The 24681-nt window shown below is 27.6% G+C and overlaps 1 protein-coding gene across 2 annotated transcripts in view; it reads left to right on the top strand.

Moving 5' to 3' along the window:
- The window catches only part of LOC107451784 (Phosphatidic Acid Phospholipase A1), a 51720-nt gene that overhangs the window by 18496 nt on the left and 8543 nt on the right, over nucleotides 1-24681 (top strand). For both annotated transcript variants that reach the window (XM_016068034.3, XM_043051591.2), the window contains exons 8-15: nucleotides 3463-3671; nucleotides 7982-8187; nucleotides 8265-8348; nucleotides 15063-15211; nucleotides 16975-17110; nucleotides 19001-19012; nucleotides 19087-19177; nucleotides 24153-24335. In XM_016068034.3, coding sequence (XP_015923520.2) covers nucleotides 3463-3671; nucleotides 7982-8187; nucleotides 8265-8348; nucleotides 15063-15211; nucleotides 16975-17110; nucleotides 19001-19012; nucleotides 19087-19177; nucleotides 24153-24335 — 1070 coding nt within the window. The remainder of the gene's footprint in view (nucleotides 1-3462; nucleotides 3672-7981; nucleotides 8188-8264; nucleotides 8349-15062; nucleotides 15212-16974; nucleotides 17111-19000; nucleotides 19013-19086; nucleotides 19178-24152; nucleotides 24336-24681) is intronic.

Below are 24681 nucleotides of genomic sequence, written 5' to 3'. Positions count from 1 at the left end.
GTATATTATTTTCCTTTCGTATTTACCTGATTTAAAAGTTGAACGTTGCGATTCTTATTCAGGCGATTTAAATATTGTACAGTGCGATTCTTACTTACGAGATTTAAAAAATCAATATCGCGATTTGTATTTACGAGCTTTTAAAGCCCTATGTAGCAATTCGTATTCACGTGAGCTTAAAATCCAATATCGTGATTCGTTTTTGTGGTTGTAATATCGCGCGATTTAAAAATTATGCATCGTGATCAAAAAATTAAAAAATCATGATTTGTATTTTCGCATTTTTTAAATTCGATGTAGAGTTTCATATTTACGTGATTTAAAAGTCTCATATCGGGATTTATATTCACATGGTTTACATGTTTAAAAATCGCACTTTTTTGTCAAATTTTTGTATGTATATATATATATATATATATAATATTTTTTTTCTTTTTTGTTTTTTTTGGATTTCCTCTTTTTTACTTTCTGACTACTCTCATCCCTGTATAAGGCAGAGATGTTTGTTTAATTTACACTTGCTCAAAATTCTTTACAGGAATGATTTTTTAGGATATAAAACTATTGCCCTGTATACATTTGATTGATATTCCTTTAAGTGTTTTTTTAAAGTTAAGTTTCACAATTTGATATTCCCTACATTGATGTTTTTCAAAGTTAGTGCAATTGCCCCATATTAACTAAACTGAAGTTTTTCAAAGTGTTAAAGAAAAATTTATTTGTCATAAAAAATTTGATTTATTGAATAAAGAAAATGTTATTTTTTGTTTGATTATCAACTTTGTACCATTAAAAAAAGAAAGAGGAAAAAAATTATCTTTCTTTCTCTGTGATTTAAGTTTCTTTGACTACAAGATTGATTTAGGTAGTTTGACTGAAACAATCCTGATTTATTAAAATTGATGACTGAATGGATAAATAATCAACAATGGATAAACAGTAAATATTCAAAGCAATGAAACGAATAAAAAACACATAAAAATGCACTTAAATTTGCATTAACTATAGTTCAAATCGGAATTTTGAAACAAAACTCACGTTCAAGCCAAAATAAAAATGACCTTTTCAGCATGTCAAATTTTAACTCCATTGTTGCATTTCAACTGACTACAGATCGACTAAATATAGCATTTACCCCTAACAAATAATAATTCTCGAACTAACTTTTGAATATTCAGTTTTTTTATTCTGTCGTTCTTTCTTCTTGGATTTTTTTTTATTAGTTGCCAAATATGATTCTCTACAAAATTAAGAAAAAAAGAATTCAAATATTTCCAGTGCATGCACAGTATGAAAGATTTATTTTAATTGCTCATATTTTGCACAGTTTTAAATAAATTTTTCTCAAATTTTAAAGCAATAATTTTCTAACTAATTTTTATATTGCCCTAAAAATTTTGTTTTATTTTATTGAATATTTTTTAGTTATAGCAAAAAACTTAAAATAAAAAAGTCAGTTTTTTATAAAAATGTCCTTATCTCCATAAATATTTAAGCAAGACTTATGATTGTATATGATTTATTATTGCAAATAATTACCAAAGTAATTGCTATGAGTTACAAATTTATTGCTACATTTTTCGGTATGGGATGTTCAAAAACACTATTTTCTGTTTGTAACTTATTGTAGACCTATCAAACTTCATTGATTCATTCACTTTAAACTTCATTGATTAGTATGAGAAATCACATGATCTAAACACTTTTGAAATTATAAAGTTATTTTTTAAGTATTTCTTGAGAAATATCAAAATATGTATTACTATGGAAATGTTTCCATTATTTTGTCCACCCCCTGTAAGTTATTAGCATTAAACTGAGAACTAAATACTTAAAATTTGACTCTATTAAGTTTTCGGGTAACAGCTATAAAGTCTAACAGGGAAAAATGTTAAAAATGCTTTGGGGGGATTATAAATTTTGTTGTTAAAAATGCTATGGGAGAATCATTTTTAACATAGTTTTTAACTCTGTCAAAAACTCTTCTCGAGCTATTTCACTTGAACTTTTCCTCAAGTTATTAGATGGTTAGCTTTTAGTTTAATCATTACTATCAAAAATGTTTTCTTTTTTTTTTGAAAAAAAAAGGAGGAAAAAAACAATTTTATGTACAATTTGATTGAGTAAACCAGCTGTTCTAATTTACTGACTTTCCACCTAAAGTTACTTTTTGTATTCATGATATAATCTATGAATATAAAAGAGGATTTTTTTTAAATTATACTTCGCTATAATGGATGCTTGATAATTTTTGATACAAGAAATATGATATTTTCTTATCATAGTCTGAAAGTGTGACTGCTGAATAACATTAGTTCATTTCTTAATGACATTTCTTAAAAATTTTAAATTTTATTTACTGTTTAAGTAACTGCTTCTGGTAAATGCTAAAATTAATCTTTCATAGTGGTAAATTTTTGCAATCGTATATAGTTTTAGTCCATACTCGATTCATAAGAATTTATATCATAGTTCCTTTCAATAGGTTTTAACTAGGCTTTTGAGGCATTTCTGTAAATTCATAAATATTATATTTTTATCTGTCCCTTAACCATAAGCATTGATTATGTAGATGGATTGTGACTGCTTATTCTTTTATCACATTATAGAATCCTAATTATATAGGGATTTTGATTTAAATGTCTGTGTTACAAATATTTTTCATTGTTTAATATTTTAAAATTAAATCTTTTTTAGAACAAGGGGAAAAAAACTTTATGAATAATATTCTACTACATAGAAATGTGCTTTTACAGATCAATGTTTAATTTATTATTCATATTTCTAACAAAATTATTATAAAAGATTATAATTAACTTCTTTTAATAAAAACTCTCATTTCATATCAATTCTGATGTTTTAAGTGCATGTATGTACACTTCATCAGGTCATAGATATTTTTGTTTTAATAAAAAGTGCATATGGTTGTTCAAAGTATGTCAACTTCATTTGAATTTATATAATTGATGAAGGTTTTTATTAATCATAAGTTTTTGATTACATTCTTCCTACTACAGTGTTAAGTCTCATATCTGGAATCGTCTGAACTTTGACAAATTCGTAAAATAGATTTCTCCGAATAATAGGTCTTTAAGGTAAACAATAATTAAAATATCCTTATCAATAAAAAAAAATTATGTAAAATGAATAACAGCAATTTCAATCAACAATGTACAAATCCACAAGGTTGCCCAATTTTTCAGCTTTTGTTACAGAAACATACGGCAAGAGAACAGATTTCACAGATCAGCAATTTTTTACAAACTTTCTTTAAAATGAACTTTCTAGAAGGGCATTTTTTTATAATTATGCTTTATGTATCACCATATGTTTTTCATGCCTTTTTTTGGATAACTGGTTTGACTTTTATTGGTTTTTTTTTTTCAAAGTTATTTAGTTCTGTTAAGAAAAAATTTGAGTGTATTTATGCTTATGTATCTCTTTTTTTTTTTTCCTTTTCAGAACAATGAAAATGATTACTCTACCTAGTATACCTAAGTTACGCCACTTCACAAATGATACTTTAATAGATATCTTACTGTATAGTAGCCCTTCATACTGTCAATCAATTGTGGATACTGTGACGCAAGAACTCAATAATTTGTATGAAGTTTTCGTATCCCGTAATCCAGCATTTTGTGGAAAAGTGTTTGTTGCTGGTCATAGTTTAGGTAAGATGTAAATAGTTTCAAATTTTACGTACACTGAGCAGCCATTTTATAATGATTATCTTTTTAATATCTCTTTTGGCTACTTTTTTTCTTTCAATGCAGTTTTTATTCTTAATATTTACTATGCAAGGAGTTGTTTCCTTGTTTGTGGGATTCCAATAATTTGAGAGTATGGTGCCATAATAGGCATATTTCCTAGCTTTTTAAAATTTCTTAAATTTATTTCTTTTAATTATTCTTAATCAAATTTCAATTAAATTAAAACAATTAGTTAATTTTTATTAAATTTTTTAAAAAGCTAATATAAATATTTTATTTACTTAAAAATCAATGTAATGACTAACTTTTTATTTCAATACTATTATAAAAATCATTAATTTACTGCCGTGACTAATTCGAAAATAAAATCTATTTATAATTCTCTATTCTTCGTTTTTCACCACTTAAATGTTTCAGTTACATGGCTATACTATTTTTCACATTTTTGTCATCACATATGATTAGCCATAGCCAAATTGTTTTCAAATTTAATACTTATTACGAGGGGTTGCTTTGTTTTTGGCTATTGTATCTTTCGTTAAATCGCCAACCATGGATCTTTTCCCATGCTCCTAAATGTTCGTTGGGAACAATTAACTTTACTTTTAATTTTGAATTCTTGGCATTGAGACTGGAAGGCTTTGACCTCTCAGCCTCAACCATTGAATTTTTATCTTTACAGAAATTCTTGGTGAAAAGAGAATTTTTCTCTAGATCCCTTAGAGAAGCAGCATGCAAATGAAATTGAAGTTCAACCTGAATATTTGAATGCTGTAAGTTTTTAATCTCTGTGTAAGAAAAATTAGAAATGGAAATTGATTCAGATTCTTATTATTTGATTATTTATTTGCAAACATTGAATAGTTTTCTGTTCTGGGCAACCCATGATCAAAAAAACTTCCATTAAACTGTGCAACTTTTTTAAAAATAGGAGTTCACTAGCCGGCATATGTAAAGCTAGAATTATTAATTTCAAAAATTGACTGTGCAAATATTTTGGGGTGTTCTTGGTTTGAACCTTTAGAAATTTCAATAACTGGTGTAAATGAAATTAAAATTTGAATTATTAGAATAGTGGTTAAAAAGTGAGATACCTTTGATGGTAAATAGGACTCATATACAGGTAATCCAGTATCTCTTCCTACAAAGTCTGTTATTGCGCCTGTTCGATGTAAAGCAAGAAACGTTTCTTGGGCAACGAGGCCCAAAATTGAAGCTGCGCTGCCCTAGCGAAACTTAAAAGTGAAGGGGTTATTGAAGAAATTTCTAATCTAAAATGGCCAGCCCTGGTTGTTCCACTGATTAAATCGTTGGGTGAAGTAGGTTTGTGCAGAAATTATAAAATCATCTTAAGTTGGAAAATGTAAACAAACAGTAGTATCATTTCCTGTTGTGTCTCAGCTAGAAGGAAGTCAATGTTTTTGTATTTAGTTATGTTTCGCTTTGTGTAGAGTTAAGTTCTTCTCTTGAAGGATTATGTTTAGATTTGTTGAGTAGTTTTATTTCTTTATATTAAAAGTTTTTATCTTCAATAAACATAGTTGCTCAGTTTTCTGTTAATTGAATTCTTCATTTATAATAGATGTCTGCAATGTCTGAAACTTAATAAGTTAGCTCCCATTTTCTTCAACAAAACAAAGCAATGAGTGCTCATCTTTATCCGATTCCCACACTAAATCACCTCTTTTCAAATCTTAATGGATAAGGTTATTATGCTAAGATAGATTTGTACTTAAAGTACATAGTACTTAAAGTTAGATAGTACTTAAAATTATCGGTTGGTGATGCTTCCGCTGAAGCTCAAACTATTATCACTCATAAAGGTGTCTATAAGGTAAAAGGGATTCAATATGGAATTAACATAGCCCCAGGAATTTTTCAAAATTTAATTGAAGATTTGTTTAGAAATTTAGAAGGAGTTGTTACTTATTTTGATGATGTGCTCATTCGAGGAAGCTCTGAAGAAGAGTTAGCTACTTGTTTCAAACAAGTACTAGAGCATTTGAAAAGAGCGGATCTTGAAACAAATAAGAAAAATGATTATTTGGGGTAAATGAAGTAGATTTTTTGGGCTACTGTGTCAATGCAAAGGGCATCCATCCTTTCAAAAGTAAAGTAGTATGTTCAAACGTGTGGTGGCTATTAAAACATGATACAGTTGCATTATAAACCAAATCATAACTTCTTGGGCATTGTGCATATCTTTAAAAATAAAGAAAAATCGCAACTTTAGTAGTACTTATACTTCCCCTAATGATAAACATTTAAAGAGTTTTGCTAGCTTTTACTTAAGTTTCAATTTATAGTGAGTGAGGTAAAAGCATAATCAATGGGACTATTCGACTGATTGGACAAACTATTTCCAACATATACACATATAAAATTTGATTAAAAAGTAAAATTTTTTCATCAGAAACACATCATCGGATACGTCGCACAGAATTTTACCATGTCATCGAGCACGGAGTTAACACAAGTGTTTCAAATAACAAGTTATATACCAAATAAATTATTAAAAATCATTCAAATAATTCTTAAATAAATGATAAATTAATGTATGCAATCTTACTTAAAATCAGAAATTATGTATTTTGATAATTTTCATCATAACTTTTCAAAATTGTGCCGTGTACAACTGTGCGCAATTCAAATGCAATACAATCACAAACACATTACATTAATAAATACCTATTTAAAATACTCGAATTTTATACATACCAAGTTATTAAGAGCCTAAATATAATAAAAATAAGTTATCAAAATAAAATATATTGATGAAAAGAATCTGCCTAGGCACAAAATTGTACCATGTAGAACAATTGTAATCACATCCCATCACTTTATCATAATTTGATTTGAAATACCTAAATATAATAAAATCAAATGAATAAACAGCTAAAAATCCTTACAATAATTCAGAATAAATATTAATAATTAAATAAAGTAAAGTAAATCTTGTTTTGCTTAAAATTGTACAACACAAAAAAGTCGTGAACGCACCGCAATTCTTTTTACTAATTTTTTAATTTCTAAAATTTTACCTATCAAATGACAACCAGCTAAAAACCTTTTTAAATGATTTTTAAAAAAGTTTTTATAAAAAATAAACAAATGATCTTGTTGCTTAAATGATCTATCTCAAAGGCCAAGTTTATCCTCACTAGTTTATCCTAAGGTCAACTTTATAATTTTTATTCTCAGAAATATAAGACTTAAAAATTGTTGATATTCAAGTACATAATGAGGACGTGGCTAAAAGAAGAATGCGGGAACTGCTTTATTAATTCTATATTCAACGTTTATTTTTACAATATTTAGCTGTTTAATCATTAGATTTATTTATAACTGGGTTATTAGAAAAATTGTTATAAAAGAAATAATGCATTCACGATCATTTTCTACTTTAATTTTATTCAAAACGGATTTATTTGTTCACTTTTTATATCTAATTTTTAAAAATTATTTTAAAGGCTTTTAGTTGTTTATCATTTAAATATGGGTAAATGATAAATTATTTATAAATGAGTACCAATAAATTTTAATTATTTAGGTGAATTATTCTGAATTTTAATTCTTTAATATTTCTTAACTTTGTCTGGAAAATTTTAATAGTTTAGATCAAGGGATTAAATTTTGAAACATTTGTTAAATTTTGATTTTAAATTATTCCAGCAAATATGTTTAGGATAATTCATGCTGTTTTTTATGCGGTTAAGTGTTTTACATATTTACATCGCTATTATCGCGAAAAATTTGTGTCTTATTATGCTAAATTCTAATCTTCAGTGTTAGTTTTGTGTTTGAATTTTATTTAAAACCCATAACTTGGGGAAAATGTGTAATATCAGAATATATCAATTTGTCTATTATTTGTGTCAATTCAGAGATGGCGCTGCTTTCGCATTGCTTTTGGTAGTTACCTCCTTACCTAAAAGGAGTCATTCTTGACGAGTAAGATTGTCCAGCTTAAGACCATTTGTTTTGTTTTCCTAATTTTTAATAAATCTTATTAAGTTTAATTTTGGAGTTTATTCAAAAAGTCCATTTTCACCAAACCACAAATACTACATTATGCATGTTTTTTTATTTGTTCATCTTAAAGACCTATATCCGTAAAAACTTATTTTCCTGACTTGTTGAAATCTTGATGATTCCGAAAATGGGACTTTCCGTTGTATTAAAAAGTACTTGATAATGAAGTATCAAAATGTATGCATATATATAGTATATACTCATATTTATGAATATTAATTCAATATTAATATTTTTAGGTTCTTTGATTCTTTTTGATATTCTTTCGAACCAAAACTTTAATGATTGCAGCAAAGAAAGTGCAAAACCTGAAGTTCTTGAAAGCTTTGAAAGTAACCAGCAAGACTTAGAAAGCTTTGTAGATATTGAGCATCTTTTAAGAACTTTGAATTTGGAAGAATATTTAGATGCATTTAATGAGGAAAAAATTAGTTTATCAACACTGGTGAGGGTTGACTAAAAAGTTTTTCTCTTAAATATTTAGCTTCAACGAAATTTTAAAGTTCTTCGTCTTTATTTTAGCTCTTTTTATCAGATGAAGATTTGAAGAACATAGGCTTACCTACTGGTCCACGTCGAAAATTGATGAATGCTGTTAAGAAAAATGTATGCTTTTTTATATATATATATATATATTTTTAATATTTTTTTTTAAATATTTTTTTTAAATCATAGCTTTTAATGCATGACATACTTTGCATTTGCTAAAAAATCCAATAATAGCAGTAAAATTTTAATTTTTAAATGTTATTTTAATAATGCTTTTTTTAAAATTTTATATTTATCTCTTAAAATGAGTTTAAACCTTTCAATATGGTTTATTTATTGGATTATATACAATCATATGGTTATAAATTAAGTATCTTAAATTACATTAACATATTTGCTAAATTATTTTTTAATTTTTTCCTATATCTTATGTAGTTAGCTTTTGTGGCATTTGCAAGTTTTGTTTCATTTGTTTAAAATCATTACATATGTTTATGCTTTATTTGAGCATTTCTTTTTTATCTGTTTGACCTTTCACATAAAAAAGCAATATTTTTTTTAGAAATTCTTTGATGAAATTTCAGCTACTGGCTTAATGAAAATTTATATGAAATTGAACACTCAACTATTGTAATGTTACTGTTTAAGAAAAATTTCCTGATATATGTTTACTTTGTTTATATATATTTCTTTTTATATTGTGTGCTACAAATTTATACATACCCTACAATTTCTGTTAAATTTAATTTCTTATGTTCTTCATTAAAACTATTAAAATGTAAATTAAATAAGTTTTGAATTGAAAACTTATTGCGAAATTATGCACACTCATCATGAATAACAGTTTTAATTTTGCTATTTTCTCCTAAAATATTTAATGGCCACATGATCAACCATTTTATTGATTCATTTAGCATATTGCTAGAGAGTCTTTTTAATGTTTCTAAATTTACTTAAATTCAAGCAAAATATTGTTAGTTTTATTTCATTCTTGTTGTCGTATGGATAACAGTTCACTTAATTCATTTTCATCCAACTACTCTAAAATTTCTTGATTTGATTCGAGCAAAGGGAGTAAGCTGATCAATCCATAATTAAACTACATTTTTATGTAGAGCTAGCTGCTAGTGCTTGCACTAGGTATGGATGTGTTGTCTTGTTGCAATACAATTTCAGATTTCCTATTCTTCTTAAAAACATATCATTAATATCAAAAACATATTAAGTTCGTCCTGTTAAGAACTTCTGACAGTAGTCCTTGTTATCCATTTTATGTGAAGTAAATGCTAAATTTAGTTTACCTTGTTTACTGTAGGCTCCCCAAACCATGATGCTTCCTCAGGAAAAAAAATTTCTTTCGACAAATCTCTCAAACAATATGAGTATCCATCTGGGCATTTTTTAATTAAATTTTTGGTCACTAAAAATAACCTATAATGAAAATTACTATTTTGAGAATAATGCTTTCATTGCAACGAAAATTGTTAGTTCAATATTTATTAGTGACTAATAATTATTCATGTTTTTTCTTTTCAAAAATTTAATCTTGTGACTATATGATGTGGTTTCAGACTTCCCCTTTATTGTCAGAGAACTGAATCCTTTAAAATATCTAGATTGAATTCTGTCCATACTTCAAGCATTGATTTATTTGACACTGTTTGAATAAATTTTCTTTCTTCTTGACGAAAAAGTTTTTGAGGATGTCCTGTATATTTATTCAACACTGAGATATACTGTTTAGTTAAAATGTAAATTTCACCGATTAAATGTTTTAGAATGTACATATATCCTTTACATATACTTTAAAGTGCAGTCATCTGACCTTTCTCTGGATCAGACAGCTAAGTTTCAAAGGGCATGAAATAAAATTGAAATGTCAGCATCAAAATTCTTTTGCACCTAATTTCAATATCAAAATAAGAGCAGAATATATATTTTTTGTGACATTTTTTTTTCCAAACTTATTTGATGCAGCTGAAATCAAAATAAATAACTTGCAGTCTCACATGAATTTGTAGTAAGTAATTTTTTTTTTTTAATCTAATAAATTACGAGCAACTTTATGTTCTAAATTTCATCCATTTTTGCTCCGGATAGTCACGTGCTATGAAAAGTGGATACTTTTTTATAATCGTAAGTGTTCGGCACAATGGTTGGACAAAGTGGAAGTGCCAAAACACACCCAAATGCCGAGTATACACCAAAAGAAACTAATGGTGTCTGTTTGGTGGTATAGCGCGGGTGTTATTCACTATAGTTTTATGAGACCTGGGCAATAGATAACGGGGGATCTCTACTGTGAACACTTCGAAGAAATGATGAGGCAGCTGCAAATTAAGCACCCGAGATTGGTCAACAGGGACAGTCCATTCCTCCTGCAGGACAACGCTTGACTGACCACACATTGCAAGATTGACGTTAGTTAAAATACAGGAACTGGGCTGGGCTTAGAAACCTTTCGTCACCCACTGTACTTGCCAGATCTCGTGCCAACTGATTACCATTCTTTTCGAGCTTTGGACAATTTTTTGCAAGGTAAATTTTTAATTGGCAACATGCGGTGGAAAATGCATTTCGGGATTTCATCGCCAGCTGCTCTTCAGATTTTTTCGCTAGTGGTATTAATAAGCTATTGTTAAAATGGCAATGTTGTATTGATAGTTTAGGTGCATAGTTTGATAAATTATATTATTTCTTGCCCGAGATATAATAAACCAAACTTTCAGTCTCAAATCGGACGTTTCATACTTAATGACCCTATATTATCAAAATGCATTGTATACAATACTAAAGAGGCTTGTAGATTAAAATATTTTTATATTATTTAGTTTATTTACATTATATCAAAATTATAAAAATATAGTTATATAAGTAGACAATAAGAGGCCTAATTTTTTACTTTGAGCAGCTATAAATATTAGCACTTGAGTATGAAAGTGTATTAAAGGCTAATTCAGAAATATTAGAGCTTAATACACAGATATGATTTATTTTCTATAGTTGCCTTTATGTCTTTATGTTGTCTAGTGTATGGTGCAAAATTTTAAATAATATCCATGGCTAGGACTTACGCCAGTATGGCGACCAATGTTGGTGAAATCAGCAAGTAGGTGACAAAATTGTCTTGAAATGTGTTTTGAAAGTACAAAATGGTAATGAAAAATAGTTTTTTGCATCGAATGCAATGCATTTAAAAATAATTGTTGTACTAGTTTCATTGTTCTACGTGTATGTTAGATTTTAGTTTTAAAATTTTTCAAGCGGAATAATTGAAAGTGTCTGGTAAAAAAAAATTTTCATTTAAATGTTGCTATTTCTAATTTACAGGTTGTACTGTGTTTTGCATTCATGTACTAACAGTATAATTATTCATCAATAAAACATTGTTATTTGCTGTTTTAGAATTTGCTTTATTTAGAATTTTATAATTTTCATATAATTAATTTTCAGTATAATATTTAGCTATTTCTTACATTTTCTGTTTTCTTCATTTATTTAGTCTAAGCATTTTAATCTATATGTTGAATCTGTTTACTAATATTATTCTAGCTTTTTTTTCATTTAATTTTATTAAATACTAAATATTATGGGGTGGTGAACCTAATTAGTTTTGTGGTGTAATAAATGGCAACTACTAATTTTGATATATACCATAACATTAATTATGCAATTGTAAAATTCGATTTTTACCCCACCAAGTAAGTTAGTCTAACATATTAAGTTTTTGGACCTCTAAACGAACACCTAGGTGGTTTTATTGGACCACTAAATTTTCCTTACTGGTGTGAACCCTATGAATGACAGTACTTTTTTGATTTATTAGGATCTTCTGAATTATTTATTCTGTATAAGAAACCTATTACTAATTTTATGCATTTTTACATATTGATTGTTCTTTGTCAGAATCATTACTTATAGAGTTTACACTTATTACTTCGTCGATAAGTGGGAAAGTTCTTAAACAAAAGTGCACTTTCTTCAGTTTTGGAAGGATTTTAAAGATTAAAATTTGTGGTAAAAATTATTAGCTTTACTTTTTCAATGGGATGTAATAGCACATTTTAATTATTATATTTTCAAAGTATAAACATTTCATTTTAGAATTTCATTAATTTTTTTCAAGTTATGTGGGGCATTTATCCTTGATGATCATGTGCAATGGTTTAAAAATCATTTTGCATTCCTTTATCGAGTACAGTAGTGGTCGTAGCTGCAACCAACCCATTTTATGTATGCTCAAAGGAGTTCAAAGAAAAACACAAAATAAAATAACTTCAATCATAGCTCTTTTATTTAGAGTTTTTCCTTGTCGTTTAATTTTATAGTCTTAAGCAAAGTTGTGAACTTTTCAGTTTTTAACTAAATACTCTATTCAAAAAAATTTTAAGGGAAAACAAATGTCTTTAAATTATTTTATAAGAAAATTATTTTTTATGACTAAAAGAAAAAACTTGAATAAAGCACAAATGAAAGTACATAATATACTACAGTATAGTAGAAAATACATACTATAGTTTCACTTCTATAATCAACTACCTACTTCAGTGTCTAAACCTCAAGTAAAAGAGAAACACATCTAAAGTGGTCTAAACAATAGGGACAGTTCATTCAACACTGCTCTTCATGTTCCAAACTTGATTTTTTTGAGTCATTACTTTTTTTTAAAAAAATTCTAATAATTCAATTAATGAACTTTCAAGTATCCCATCGTTTTCCAATATTTTAAACTCCATTTTCACCTAAACTGTTTGCACCCTGGGGTTCCCACTAAATTTCCTGACACCTGTCTCTTATATTCCCATTGTTATTTTCTTGTTCAGACTTGTTTCTCTGTCTCTATTGGTTAAGCTACTGTACTCATGTTTGTCTCTTTACTTCTCTACCTTCTTTTGACGTTTAGACTCTGAGGGATGTTCTTGTTTATGAAACTGAAATAATAGTATGATATTTGCTGTACTTTTGTCTGTGTTTTATCCACATTGCTTTTGCTTTAGTTACATATCACTAAGTATTACCCTTTCCTTTGTTGAATATTTTTTTATGATTTAATGCTATGTTATTGAACTTTATGATCATGAAAAATAAGATTTACAAGTCCAAACACTACCTTTAATGATTGTCGATCAGAAATATTGTGTAATTCCTTTTTCAATTTCTTTTTTTTTAGCGCTTGAGCCTGGGACAACAGGACATTATATCTGCCACATTAACAGTAAAAAATACAAGTTTTTCAATGTCATGGAATCATTATAAACTCTGAGCTCGCCCATACAAAATTATTTCTAGATTTTTTTCCTTAAAAAAAATAAGTTATTCCATTGTTTTTATAAGTTGCATGTCTTTTCCAGAAATAGTTTCATTTTTCATTCGTCACTGTATGCTATTGTATTATCATGGTTATTCTCATTAGTTTTGGATAATGAAAACGTTTAAAGCTAAAATATAGTGTAAAATATGCAAATTGAAATAAAAGGTAAAAATAAGCATCAGAAAAAAATAATTGATGCTGATAAAGATTTACAACAAATAAAAAAAAAATTATTAAATATATTTTTATCCAGCAGAAATGCATTTTAACAATGAAACGATATAACAGCATAGGCATTTTTTGTTATAGAAACAAATTCAGTCAGTTTTTTATTCACTAAACTATGTTTATTTTTTGTTTTCTAAATAAAGAGATAAAGAATGTTAAAAAAAAAATACAGTCAGACCTCGATCTAAGGTCATCCGCCTATAAGGTCACTTTTCCAAAGTCCAGGCTCACTGAATAGGAATTCTTTGTGGCAGATTATCAGATATATGGTCAAGTTTTAAAAATCGTTATCGCTTATAAGGTCATTTTTATCTGAGGCGAGGGAAGCTCTTTTCTAACAAAATCCTATTTAACTTCCTTACAAGGCAATTAACCCTCTCGAGTTCTAGAAAAATGTTGCAGCCAAGGAACAAGCTACAATTTCTGAAATTGTTTCACAAGTTGTGGACAGTGATTACAATGACAGTGATCCTGAGACTATAGCTGTAACCTAAGTGGAAGCCTTCAATGCAATAAATGTCATACGAATTTTTCTTACAAACTATGAGGGAGCTGAGGAACATTTTGAGAAGTTACAAAATCTAGAAAACATTGTTCGAAAAATGAAACAAAAACGAGACAGACCTGCATAAATGGTTATTTTAAATAAAGTAAGATGTAATGTATGTATGTACACTTAGAGGAAATTTGTAAACAGCTTTATTTTAAATTAAAAAAATTTCTAAAAATCTAACTTTCTTTAATTCTTTACTAATTCTGTTAAAATTTATTGACTTTAATGAATCTGTTAAAATGTCACCCCAATTATAAGGTCACTTTTTCAATGTCCCTTAGGGTGACCTTATATCGAGGTCTGACTGTATATACCTCAATCGCCTCAATAAAAGGCTTAAAAAAATAAAAACTTAAAATCCCTGGTTTGATAGACATTCTTCTACATTTTTTTCTTATTACATTTTTTTCTTATAACATGCTGTGCTAAAAACTAAACTCTTCGCTTGCTTTCAAATTTTAAGTATATTTCTGGGTTCCATGTCCAAAAGCATATTTTTCTTTATGTGTGATTTTCATTAAAAAAAAGGATGGAACTTGTGTTCCCATTTTCTTTTCCCACAAAAAATGGTATTTCTGAATATACCCATATAGTATATTGAAATTGTTATTTTTCTTGTAAAAAAATTGGAATGGTTAATTAAATAAATTTCTGAAACATTTAAATCTTTTACTGTGCATAAATGTAAGGTTTATTTTTATTAAAATCATTTATCCTAGTGTTCTTCTCTTTTACATAGTCTGTTGAACCAGAAACTATTTCTTCAGCCCCTAAAACAAAAAATTGTGAAGTTAGTGCTACAGAAAACATTACTACTGAATGTCATAATAGGATGATATTTCCTCTCCAAAATCTGAACACAGGAGATTCTTCAGTAATTTACCAAAGGTATACTTTAAATATATGAGTTATGCTATAAAATTTTATCTTTAATTTAAGTCCTTTAATAGTTTTTCAGTGATGTCTAATATTTAAATCAAGTTTGTTTTTTAATTCTTGAAATCAGTATGTACTGATTACTTTTCTCTTATATCTCTGATCTAAAATTAAATTTGATCAGAAAAATTTTATGTGAATATTTTTGTTTAAACCAAAGAGGATTTACTTTGAATTCTTGTGTACATTATGCTGAACAGAAGAAGAGAAATATATTTTTTCCATGCACACAAACATTCATTGTTTGTCCTTGCTTAACATGGTTGAGATGGTTAACATGGTTGTCATTGCTTAGCATGGTTAGTTGAGAGAAAACTTCAATATTTCTTTCATAATCTTGAAGATCTTTAGGTTGCGAGGTGGTAGGGAAGGGCTATGTGTGTTATTTTCCATTTTCTGTGGTGTGTCTGAAAGAATTGGTGGTTTTCTGATAAGATTCCGTCAATCAAAGATAAAAAAGCTGATTTTGTTTTTTCTTTGATTTATGAGGGGGAATGCATTGCACATGTATATCAGTGAACAGAAGCTGAAAGAGAAGTAAAAATAAAAATATATCCCTACACTTGATTAAGAAGAAGTAAAAATGATCAAAATATGGCTATTTTTTATTCAGTAATGAAGCAGAAATATAGTCAAGCTGAATTTTATCATTTAAAAAGTAATCAGAATTCAGTAAATTATAGCTCAAAACACACTTGACTGTTCCAGTGGGGGGAAAATTAAAAAACCATCAAGTTTTGCCTGAACTATTACTAAATTCATAGTTTTGAAATAAAACAAATACATTTTTATTACTGATATAAATTAAGTAATTTTGAAGAGAGTTATAAAACATCTGTTTGAATCCAAATTGAGTAGTTAATTTTTTTAAAGCATTATTTAAACAAGCAGATTAAATAAGAAAAACATTGGTAACATTCAATTAAAAACGCAACAAAGTTATACCACTCTTTATAAGAACATGTTTTAAAAAATAATAAATAAGATTCTTTTTCTTAAATCAGATCCTGTTAAATTTACCATCTTGAATGTAAATTGGGAAACCGAACTACAAAATCATCTGAAAGTAAAATGATGAGTTTGTTCTCTCTAGGTATTGTCAGAGAAAATGAGATTTTTTAAAAAAAAAAAAGTCAAGTAGAGATGCAATTTTACCCCAAAACCCGGCATTGTCACAGAATTCAACACTAATCAAATTGCGGGATTTCACTCTTCAGCTTTTAATATCATAATTTGCACTTGGGCAATAGAGGATTAAAATATCTGATTTTTTTTTCTGCCAGACTGTTATTAGGTTCACCCACAAGATTTTTCTATGTATTATTCTTAATTGTTTCTGGAGTGTTTAATGTCTAAAATCTTGAACCCATTGCTCAGTCTGAAATGTCACAAAAGTACGTGTAAATAGGATTCTTTACTCACATACTTACATTGTTGCACATTTTTATCTATTTTTACATCTCTGAAACAAATTATACCGATACTATTTCTAGGTTTTAACTTTTTTATTATGATTTTTATTGCATTTCTTTAAAGATCTGTAAACTTTATATTTGTGGCTAAAAGAAGTCTATTTAGACAAAGAACTACACATTTTTGTTTTGAAATTCGAAAGGTATAAAACTTTTTAAGGAAATACATTTAATATTTTTGGTTTTCATTTTATTAACTGAACTTTTTTATGAATTCATTCTTTACAAATAATATCATTACAGGTTACATTTTCACCCTGCTGCCTTTTTTGCCATGGGATCACCAATTTCAATGTTTTTAGCTATTCGAGGTTTTGACACAATCAGTGAAAAGTTTAGCTTCCCAACTTGCCCTGCATTTTTTCACATATTTCATCCGGTAAATTTAATTAAAATTTTAATTTTGTTTTTGTTTTTTTTTATCTTTACTGGTAAGGTAGCAATTTAAATTTTTTATTGTCTTAGTATTGTAGAAAGTCTTTACAATACAGACCTTGAAATGTGAGACTTTGCAATAATAAGATTTGGTATTACATAGATCATTTCGCATATCGTTAAACTTGTATATTAAACATGGTAATCTGTGTCTGGAGCAGATAAATATTAATGCTTTTAAATAATTTTTAATTAAAAATGCTTCAAAACACAAAAATACTTATTGCATTCAGGAAAAAAATTTAAATTATCAAGAGTATTTGAAAAAAAAATCAACAAATTTATTTATTTTGGTGTGTTTTAGAGATTGTAAAGTTATTATTGTTTACGGAGAATTGTTGTTTATGGAATTGTGTTATATAGATCTTCTACTACTTACTTTTTTACAGATGCTTGAAATTTTGCTGAACCTTTTGAAAATGGGTTAAATTTATCTAGCTATTAATTTATAAAATTTCTTATTTAATCACATGTTTAGAAGGAAGGAAACATTGGGGTCACTTGTAAACACAACTTGCATGATGGCAACTAATGTTGATACACAGTAAATTTTGAAACATAGTTGCATAAGATGGCACACTTTAAGGAGATGCTTAAAGAGACTCCTAGAGCAATGGGATCTTCCTTGTGGTTTTTATAAGGATCAAATAAATTGTAAGGGCAAAAGCAATGGTTCTTATGACTATTGCATATCTTTAAAAAATCAGCAAATGACAAAGTGCAGAATGATCAATTTTCTAAGAAGGAAAAACTTTCAGAAATAGAAAAACCTGCAAAAATATTTGAATTTAGGTAGTTGTTTAAATAGTTCTTCAAAAACTTCTGAATAACAAATCAGAAGTAAAAAAACCTGCAAAGAAATTAAAAGTAGGTAATTCTACAACAAATTCTTCTGAACAGCAATCAACTTTTAACAGGGAAGAACAAATGCAGCTATTTCTTTCATCAAATATCAGTAAAGCTTCTACTTATTTTTAAATTATATTATTGCTGTTTTTGAAAAAAACTTAATTTTTTTAAATCTAGTGATCCAAACATTCTTTGTTATTGGATTTATCGAAAGACTGTTTCAAAATTTACACGACCAAATGTTATTAAAGGTTCCTCCTGTTATCTAAATTAAAATAATATTGTTATATAAAGATGACAGTTCAAAGTTGCATGAACAGGTAGTTCATATATTAATAAAAAATACCCCCTAGAATTATACGATAGCGTTTCCGGTTATGCGTTGCTATGCAATTCTAAATCTTCAATCTTATCTACCTTCCTCATTTCATTTAATTGCTATCCTAAAACACCCTGTATATCTTATTTCATACAAAAAGTAAAAAAACATTGACTTTTGTCCTTAAGGTTATATTTTTATTTCTTTTAAGTGAGTTTTAATTGCTCTTTTAAGTGAAAAATATTATCCTGAATTTTGCATATAAGTACGATTTGTACTTTTTTGAATTAATTTCCTTTTAAAATAGCACTTGATTTACTTTAAATTAAATTTATTAAAAAATATATTTTAAAATATAGGATTGAATATGTTTTTGCAATCTTGAGATTCTTTTTTACTTTTTTTGTGTCTATTTTTCCTTTCTCAAATCATTTCATCAAATCAATCATATGTAATAACTAATAACTTTACTTGTGTTGTACTTTCATTTGACATAGTTTAAACAGTTGTTGATTTTTTTTATAAATTATTTTATTAAATGATAGAAACATCAAAAAATAAGTTGCTTGTTTTTATGATGAAAATTTTTATGTAACTAAATAGAAATAGCTCTTTCCTGCATTAATTGTTAATTTTTTTCTTTTTCATGTAACTTACCTTTTAAAGTATGATCCTGTAGTAAGTATTTTACTATTTTCTATCTATGTTCTGTAAAATATTTGTTTTTTAATTAATTATCTTAATTTAAATAGGCATTTCGAATTGAACCAATGATTGATCATGGTTTCAAGGAGAAGCCTGCTCTGATACCTCACCATAAAGGACGGAAACGGATGCATTTGGGTATAGTTTGAGATAAGATTTATAATTGTTGAAATAATTTTTTTTTATAGAGATATTTTTTTTCTAACTACATTAAATTATTTTATAGATGGTGCTAAAAAATTCATTTGAATCTTGTCTATTTTATGTTCTTGTCTATCTTAAATTCTAAATATTTTCTATTTTTTTATCTTATTGGCATATTTTTGTTAATTATCATTAAAATATGTTAAGAATAGACCCCATTATGAAAGTTATCCATCTAGTTTCTTCGTAAGATCTTACCAATAGAAGCTGTAGAATTGCTTTTTTTTAAAAATGAAATCTTGTCTTTGATAAAGTGTGGTTGATTTTAGATTGTGATGATGTGAATGTTCTCATCAAATTTTTAAATTTTTTACTTTAAACATAAATAAACTAACAAATAACTAATTAGGTGTTTATTGGAAAATTTTAACTTTTTTAAACACTGTTATTAGTTTTAAATATTGATAATTTTGTGAGTATATGATAAGGTCGACAATAAATAAAATTATACATACAACAGTATCTTAAAATAAGAGTGAGCATCACACATATTCCAGCAATATTCCCAAAATATATAATTTTATACTTACTATCTACACAGTGAAAATTAAGTAATCTGATTCTTTTAAGTATGTGACAAACTGGCGGAAAATAAAATATCTTGCTGACTAAGAAATAGTGGATTCAAACTTATTTTTGATAATATAAGCCTTCAGGATTAAACCAGAGTTTCATTTAAGTTATAGAATAGCTTCTGGGCAATTCTATTAAAAGTATACCGAAATTTCAAACTTTAGAAAACTCAACATATTTTATGTAATTTTAAAGCTAAAAAATTTTATTTTAATGTTGTACAACTTCATTTTTATTAGCATTTAATTAATACCTCCGTTTTTGACTAAGAACTCAGAATTTTTCATTTCTTCAAGAATTATGTGGAATAAAGATCTCATTTAAGTAATCTTTTAATATTTAATAAAATATTTTCCTTGTTTAACCTATTTTGATTATGTTTGGTAACATTATACTACAGTTATGTCCAGAAAAATTAATTCTTAAAAGAAATAAATTTGGTAATTTTAGAATTTCAATTGGCAAATTTTTGTTATGTCCATAACAAATATTAAGCAAAAGTAAATTTTTTGTTAAAATGCAGCAATATGTTTTAAAATCTTTTCTGGTCTTTTTACCATTAAATGCCATGAACAATTTTAAAGCATGCAATTTTTTAACAAGTCAAAAGCATGTAATTTCTTAAAAAATTGAGCATGTAAATGTGTTATGAACATAACATATCTACACTGATCATAAATTAAGGAAAAATTACAAAAATAGCTATAACTCTTGCAAAAATAAACCGTTCTCAATGAAATTCAAAAATTTTGACAAATAAGAGTTTCTAGTAAAACAGTAATATACAAATTAGTGGTGCTGCAATAGAGTGATGTTATCTGCAATGAGCATAAAATTGTGTGTATGATCGCAGACCTACAAATTTCAAATGTGTTTCAAGAATTAGAAATTGGAGATAGCCAATTTGTAACAATGACCTCCAGGCATCATTTATCAAAATCACGGCGATGGAGATCTATAAGAAGACTAGAGGCAGAGTAAAGTCAAATTAAATTGGCCAGAAAGCTAAATGTGAGTCCTTTTGTGGTTCATAGACCTGAGCAACAATTTCTAACCATAGGTTCAGCATCCAGAAGGTTCAGATAAGGACGATCAAATGCTACAAAGAGCGCTAATAACTCATCCTCTCTTAGTGCAGACACTGGAAGATTGGTGTTAATGTCTACTGTGCATAGAAGGCTTCACCAATGTGATTTGTTTGTTAGGCGAATAGCCATTTGCGTGCCACTCATCTCACGCCATGGAAGAGAACATTTGAGGTGGGCATGAGAACATGTTCACTGGGCGGCTGTCCAATGGAGAAATGTTCTCTTCACAGATAAGTCCATATTTAGCCTCTAAAGCAATAGTAGGAGTTGTTTGTTTGGGAAGAACATGGTACCCAATGTCAAAAATCCAGGAAAAAGATGCAGACCATTAAGGTTGTGTCTGTGTGTAGGGTAGTATTTCGTTGAGTGGGTGCACGAACTTGCATGTCTTTCCACTGGGAGCCGTGAAGCTCACATATGTAGATATGACACCCTTATGCTTGTGTATGATAACGCAACAGTGCTCAGATCAAACAATTTAGTGCATGGAATGTCCATCTAGATCATTGGACTTTAATCCTATTAAGCATGTTTGGGATGCTTTAGGAGGATGTGTAGCTACTCTCGATCCTCCTCCTCAACCAAATTTCAAATGTATCTGTTTTCATAATACTTAAACATTACTATAAAAAATTTTCCAATATTATATCTTATTAAGTTTTATTAATGAGCATATATCTGTCAACCCCCATTTTCTAAAATTCTGAGGATTTATTACAAGGTTGCAGTATAAATTACACACTGCAGTAGTTAAGAATCAAAAAAAAAAAAAATCATGACAAACATTATTTCACGACATAATTATTTATTTTAAAACTAAGCAAAATATAAAAATAAACTTCACTGAATTATAAAAGCAATATATTCTTCCCATCATTGTTTAATATAAATGTATCGTTAATCTTTCGGTAAAATGCAAGTTAATAACATATTTGTTATTAAATAATTTTTATTCTTTATTATAAAAAGCAACAGTTGAATCTATAAAAACATAACAGCTTTTATTTTATGATTATTAAGTAAAAAAAATATCCTAGTCTTTATAGCCATTTATAGCAGTTTTATTCTTTCAATTGTTAGTTTTTGTTTACTTGCAACTATATTTCTGAGCGATAAACCAGGGAATCTTTAAATGCTTTTTTGAAATATTTTATTAAAATCAGCAATAATTAATAACGTGTATATGATATAAACACACACAGTAAAGCTGAATCACACAGGTATGCTCCTTTCTTCAAACTTCTACATACATAACAACAAATAAGTGGACTTTTAGCCCCAACAGATTTAAAGTGCACCTTGCAGCATATACACAACAGTTGTTTTGTTTTCTGTCAGGACCAAACTTCACCCTCCGGTTATTTTGCCAGAGTTTGTCATTTTCCATTTGCAGTGTCCTGCAGCCAATCTCAAAATTGAATTTTTCCTTTCTGGTAGATTAGCTGTTTAATCCAGCAGACAAAGCTAAAATTATACAAGAATAAACATTAAACTTTGCATTGAAAACACTGAATTTAAAACTATTAAGCATGGAATATTTGTTTTAAACTTTCATTATTTAATTTGGAAATGTCTTTAGGAAATTTTGATATCCTTTGTAGTAAAATTCGATTAATTAGATTTCGGTATCCGTACGTGCACCAAAAAATCTCGGTATTGCCACACGAGAATCAAAAAACATTTCATTTATAACTGCTCTCATGTAAAAAATTTATTCTTTCCTTTAAAAAAAAAAAAGATTCTAGTACAAAACCCTTAAGCTCTTTTTATAAGAAGTGAACATTCAAGAATATATTGATATAAAAATATCTCAAATTCAATACCTTTTATTTATTTTATTTTTTTTAAGATAAAGCATTATGACACTTAAGTATCAAAATATTTTTGTACATTGCATAAACTCATTGAGCCAACAAGAAATGTTTAAATTTTTTTAAGCTTCCTGAATAAAAATTTTAACTCCTTTTCATCACTGCTCTTCTCTCAACGCAAACACACTTTGAATGGACCATATTGTTTTTTAATCAAACATTTGCTATCATTTGCGAATCAATATAAATCATGATGTATCAAAACAATGCAAATCAGTCTACAATGTTTAACTCATTATTTTACAATATTTTGAATAGAAAATTTTAATCAAGTAACAATAGTGTTCGTCTTATGAATAAAATTTCAAACATACTAAAATGTAATGGTTTTAAATGAAAAATAGCAGAGTAATTAATTATTATTTTAACATGGCAAACTTGTTTACTGAAATTTTTTTTTTATCTTCATCATTGTTGCAGAGAAATTGTGTTGGATGATAATAGCTAAGTAAAAAATTGCTTTTACGAGCATATTCTTAACTAACTACGAAACTTATTATTTAAAGTTAGACAATACATTTTAACAGAGAAGTCAACCACTATGTACAACCTACTCATTGTGAATAATGAGCACAATCGTAATATTTACTGACTATATTAGATACACAATCTTTAAATTACTTCTTGAATGTTTTAATTAAATGGTCCAGATTATTAAGTACACTGACTGTTTCTAAATAATCATTCTTTGAAGTGATATTACTAGAAATGATACTACTTTTCTAGCTGACTTTTAACTAAAGGAAAAACGCTATCTCTAATACTACTTTAATGTTTTATGTATATATCATTGAAATTTATAAAGTTTGCAACAAAAAAAAAACTAAAATTATAAATGCCTTTGAAGTTGAAGCAATTCATTTTAACTGCCAACCACGAACAATATGGTGATGCAAACAATCATTAAGAAGTTAAACTCAATATTTAAAAAAGTTTACCAGTTTTTTTATCGTTTGCATGCCGAATTTACTTTCACTAATATTCTCTTGCGTTTTCTGGCATAAAATTGCATTGACCAAAAATGATATTTTAAGTAATATTTAATTTCTTTTCTTTATAAAATTTTTTTTATTAATAATATGGAATACCCGTTCACAGAAAGTGGCGCTGGGCCAATAATAATGAAATAGATAATAATTTTGAAAGTCTGAATGTTGGATCAGATACTATTTAATCTTATATAATATTACCTCTAATATTAGAAACTAGGATTCAGGACACGGCAGTATTATATTGCTTTATTTTACAACTCTTACTCCACTTAGTAAGAATATTTCACTTAATTGTCAGATTTCTTTTAATAAAAGTTTTTTGTTTTCTTAAACCCATAAAAAATTAATATATTTCATTTTTTAAATTATGCACTTATTTTTTCAGAAATAAAAGAAAATGTTACTAAGTTTGCAAATGAATTACGTCAGAAAGTCATGGATACACTTCATAAGACATGGCATTCTTTTAATGAACTTACTGGACTTCAACCTTTTCCACAAGCTATTTTGGAACAAGAAGTTAATTCAATGGTGTCACAAGAAATTCCTGAAATTGCAACATATGATGGTACTATCCGTCACTTTCAATATCTTTTAATGCGACAATTTATAAAATCGGATTTGGATTCTTAATAAAATGTAAATTTCAAATATTTATATCAGTAAAAATCCCTTTTTTTTTTGTTGTTGTCCCGCAGTGGACTGATCGTTAAGATACGGTTCCCAGCAGATCACCGAAGTCAAGCATCACAGGCTGCGGTCACGTGTTGCAAAGATAGTCACATGATACATGAACGATTTTTCCTCGAGTCAGCCTTATTCCCATCCTTTTACTAAGTAAGTGGATTGCTGAGATATGTTTAAAATTATAAAATGGTAGCAGACTGCTGTGCTTCTGGAGGTGGATAATTATT

This window comes from Parasteatoda tepidariorum, chromosome X1 (genome assembly GCF_043381705.1).
Source record: "Parasteatoda tepidariorum isolate YZ-2023 chromosome X1, CAS_Ptep_4.0, whole genome shotgun sequence".
NCBI classification, from domain to species: Eukaryota; Metazoa; Arthropoda; class Arachnida; order Araneae; family Theridiidae; genus Parasteatoda; species Parasteatoda tepidariorum.
This window is presented reverse-complemented; position numbering and strand designations above follow the sequence as displayed.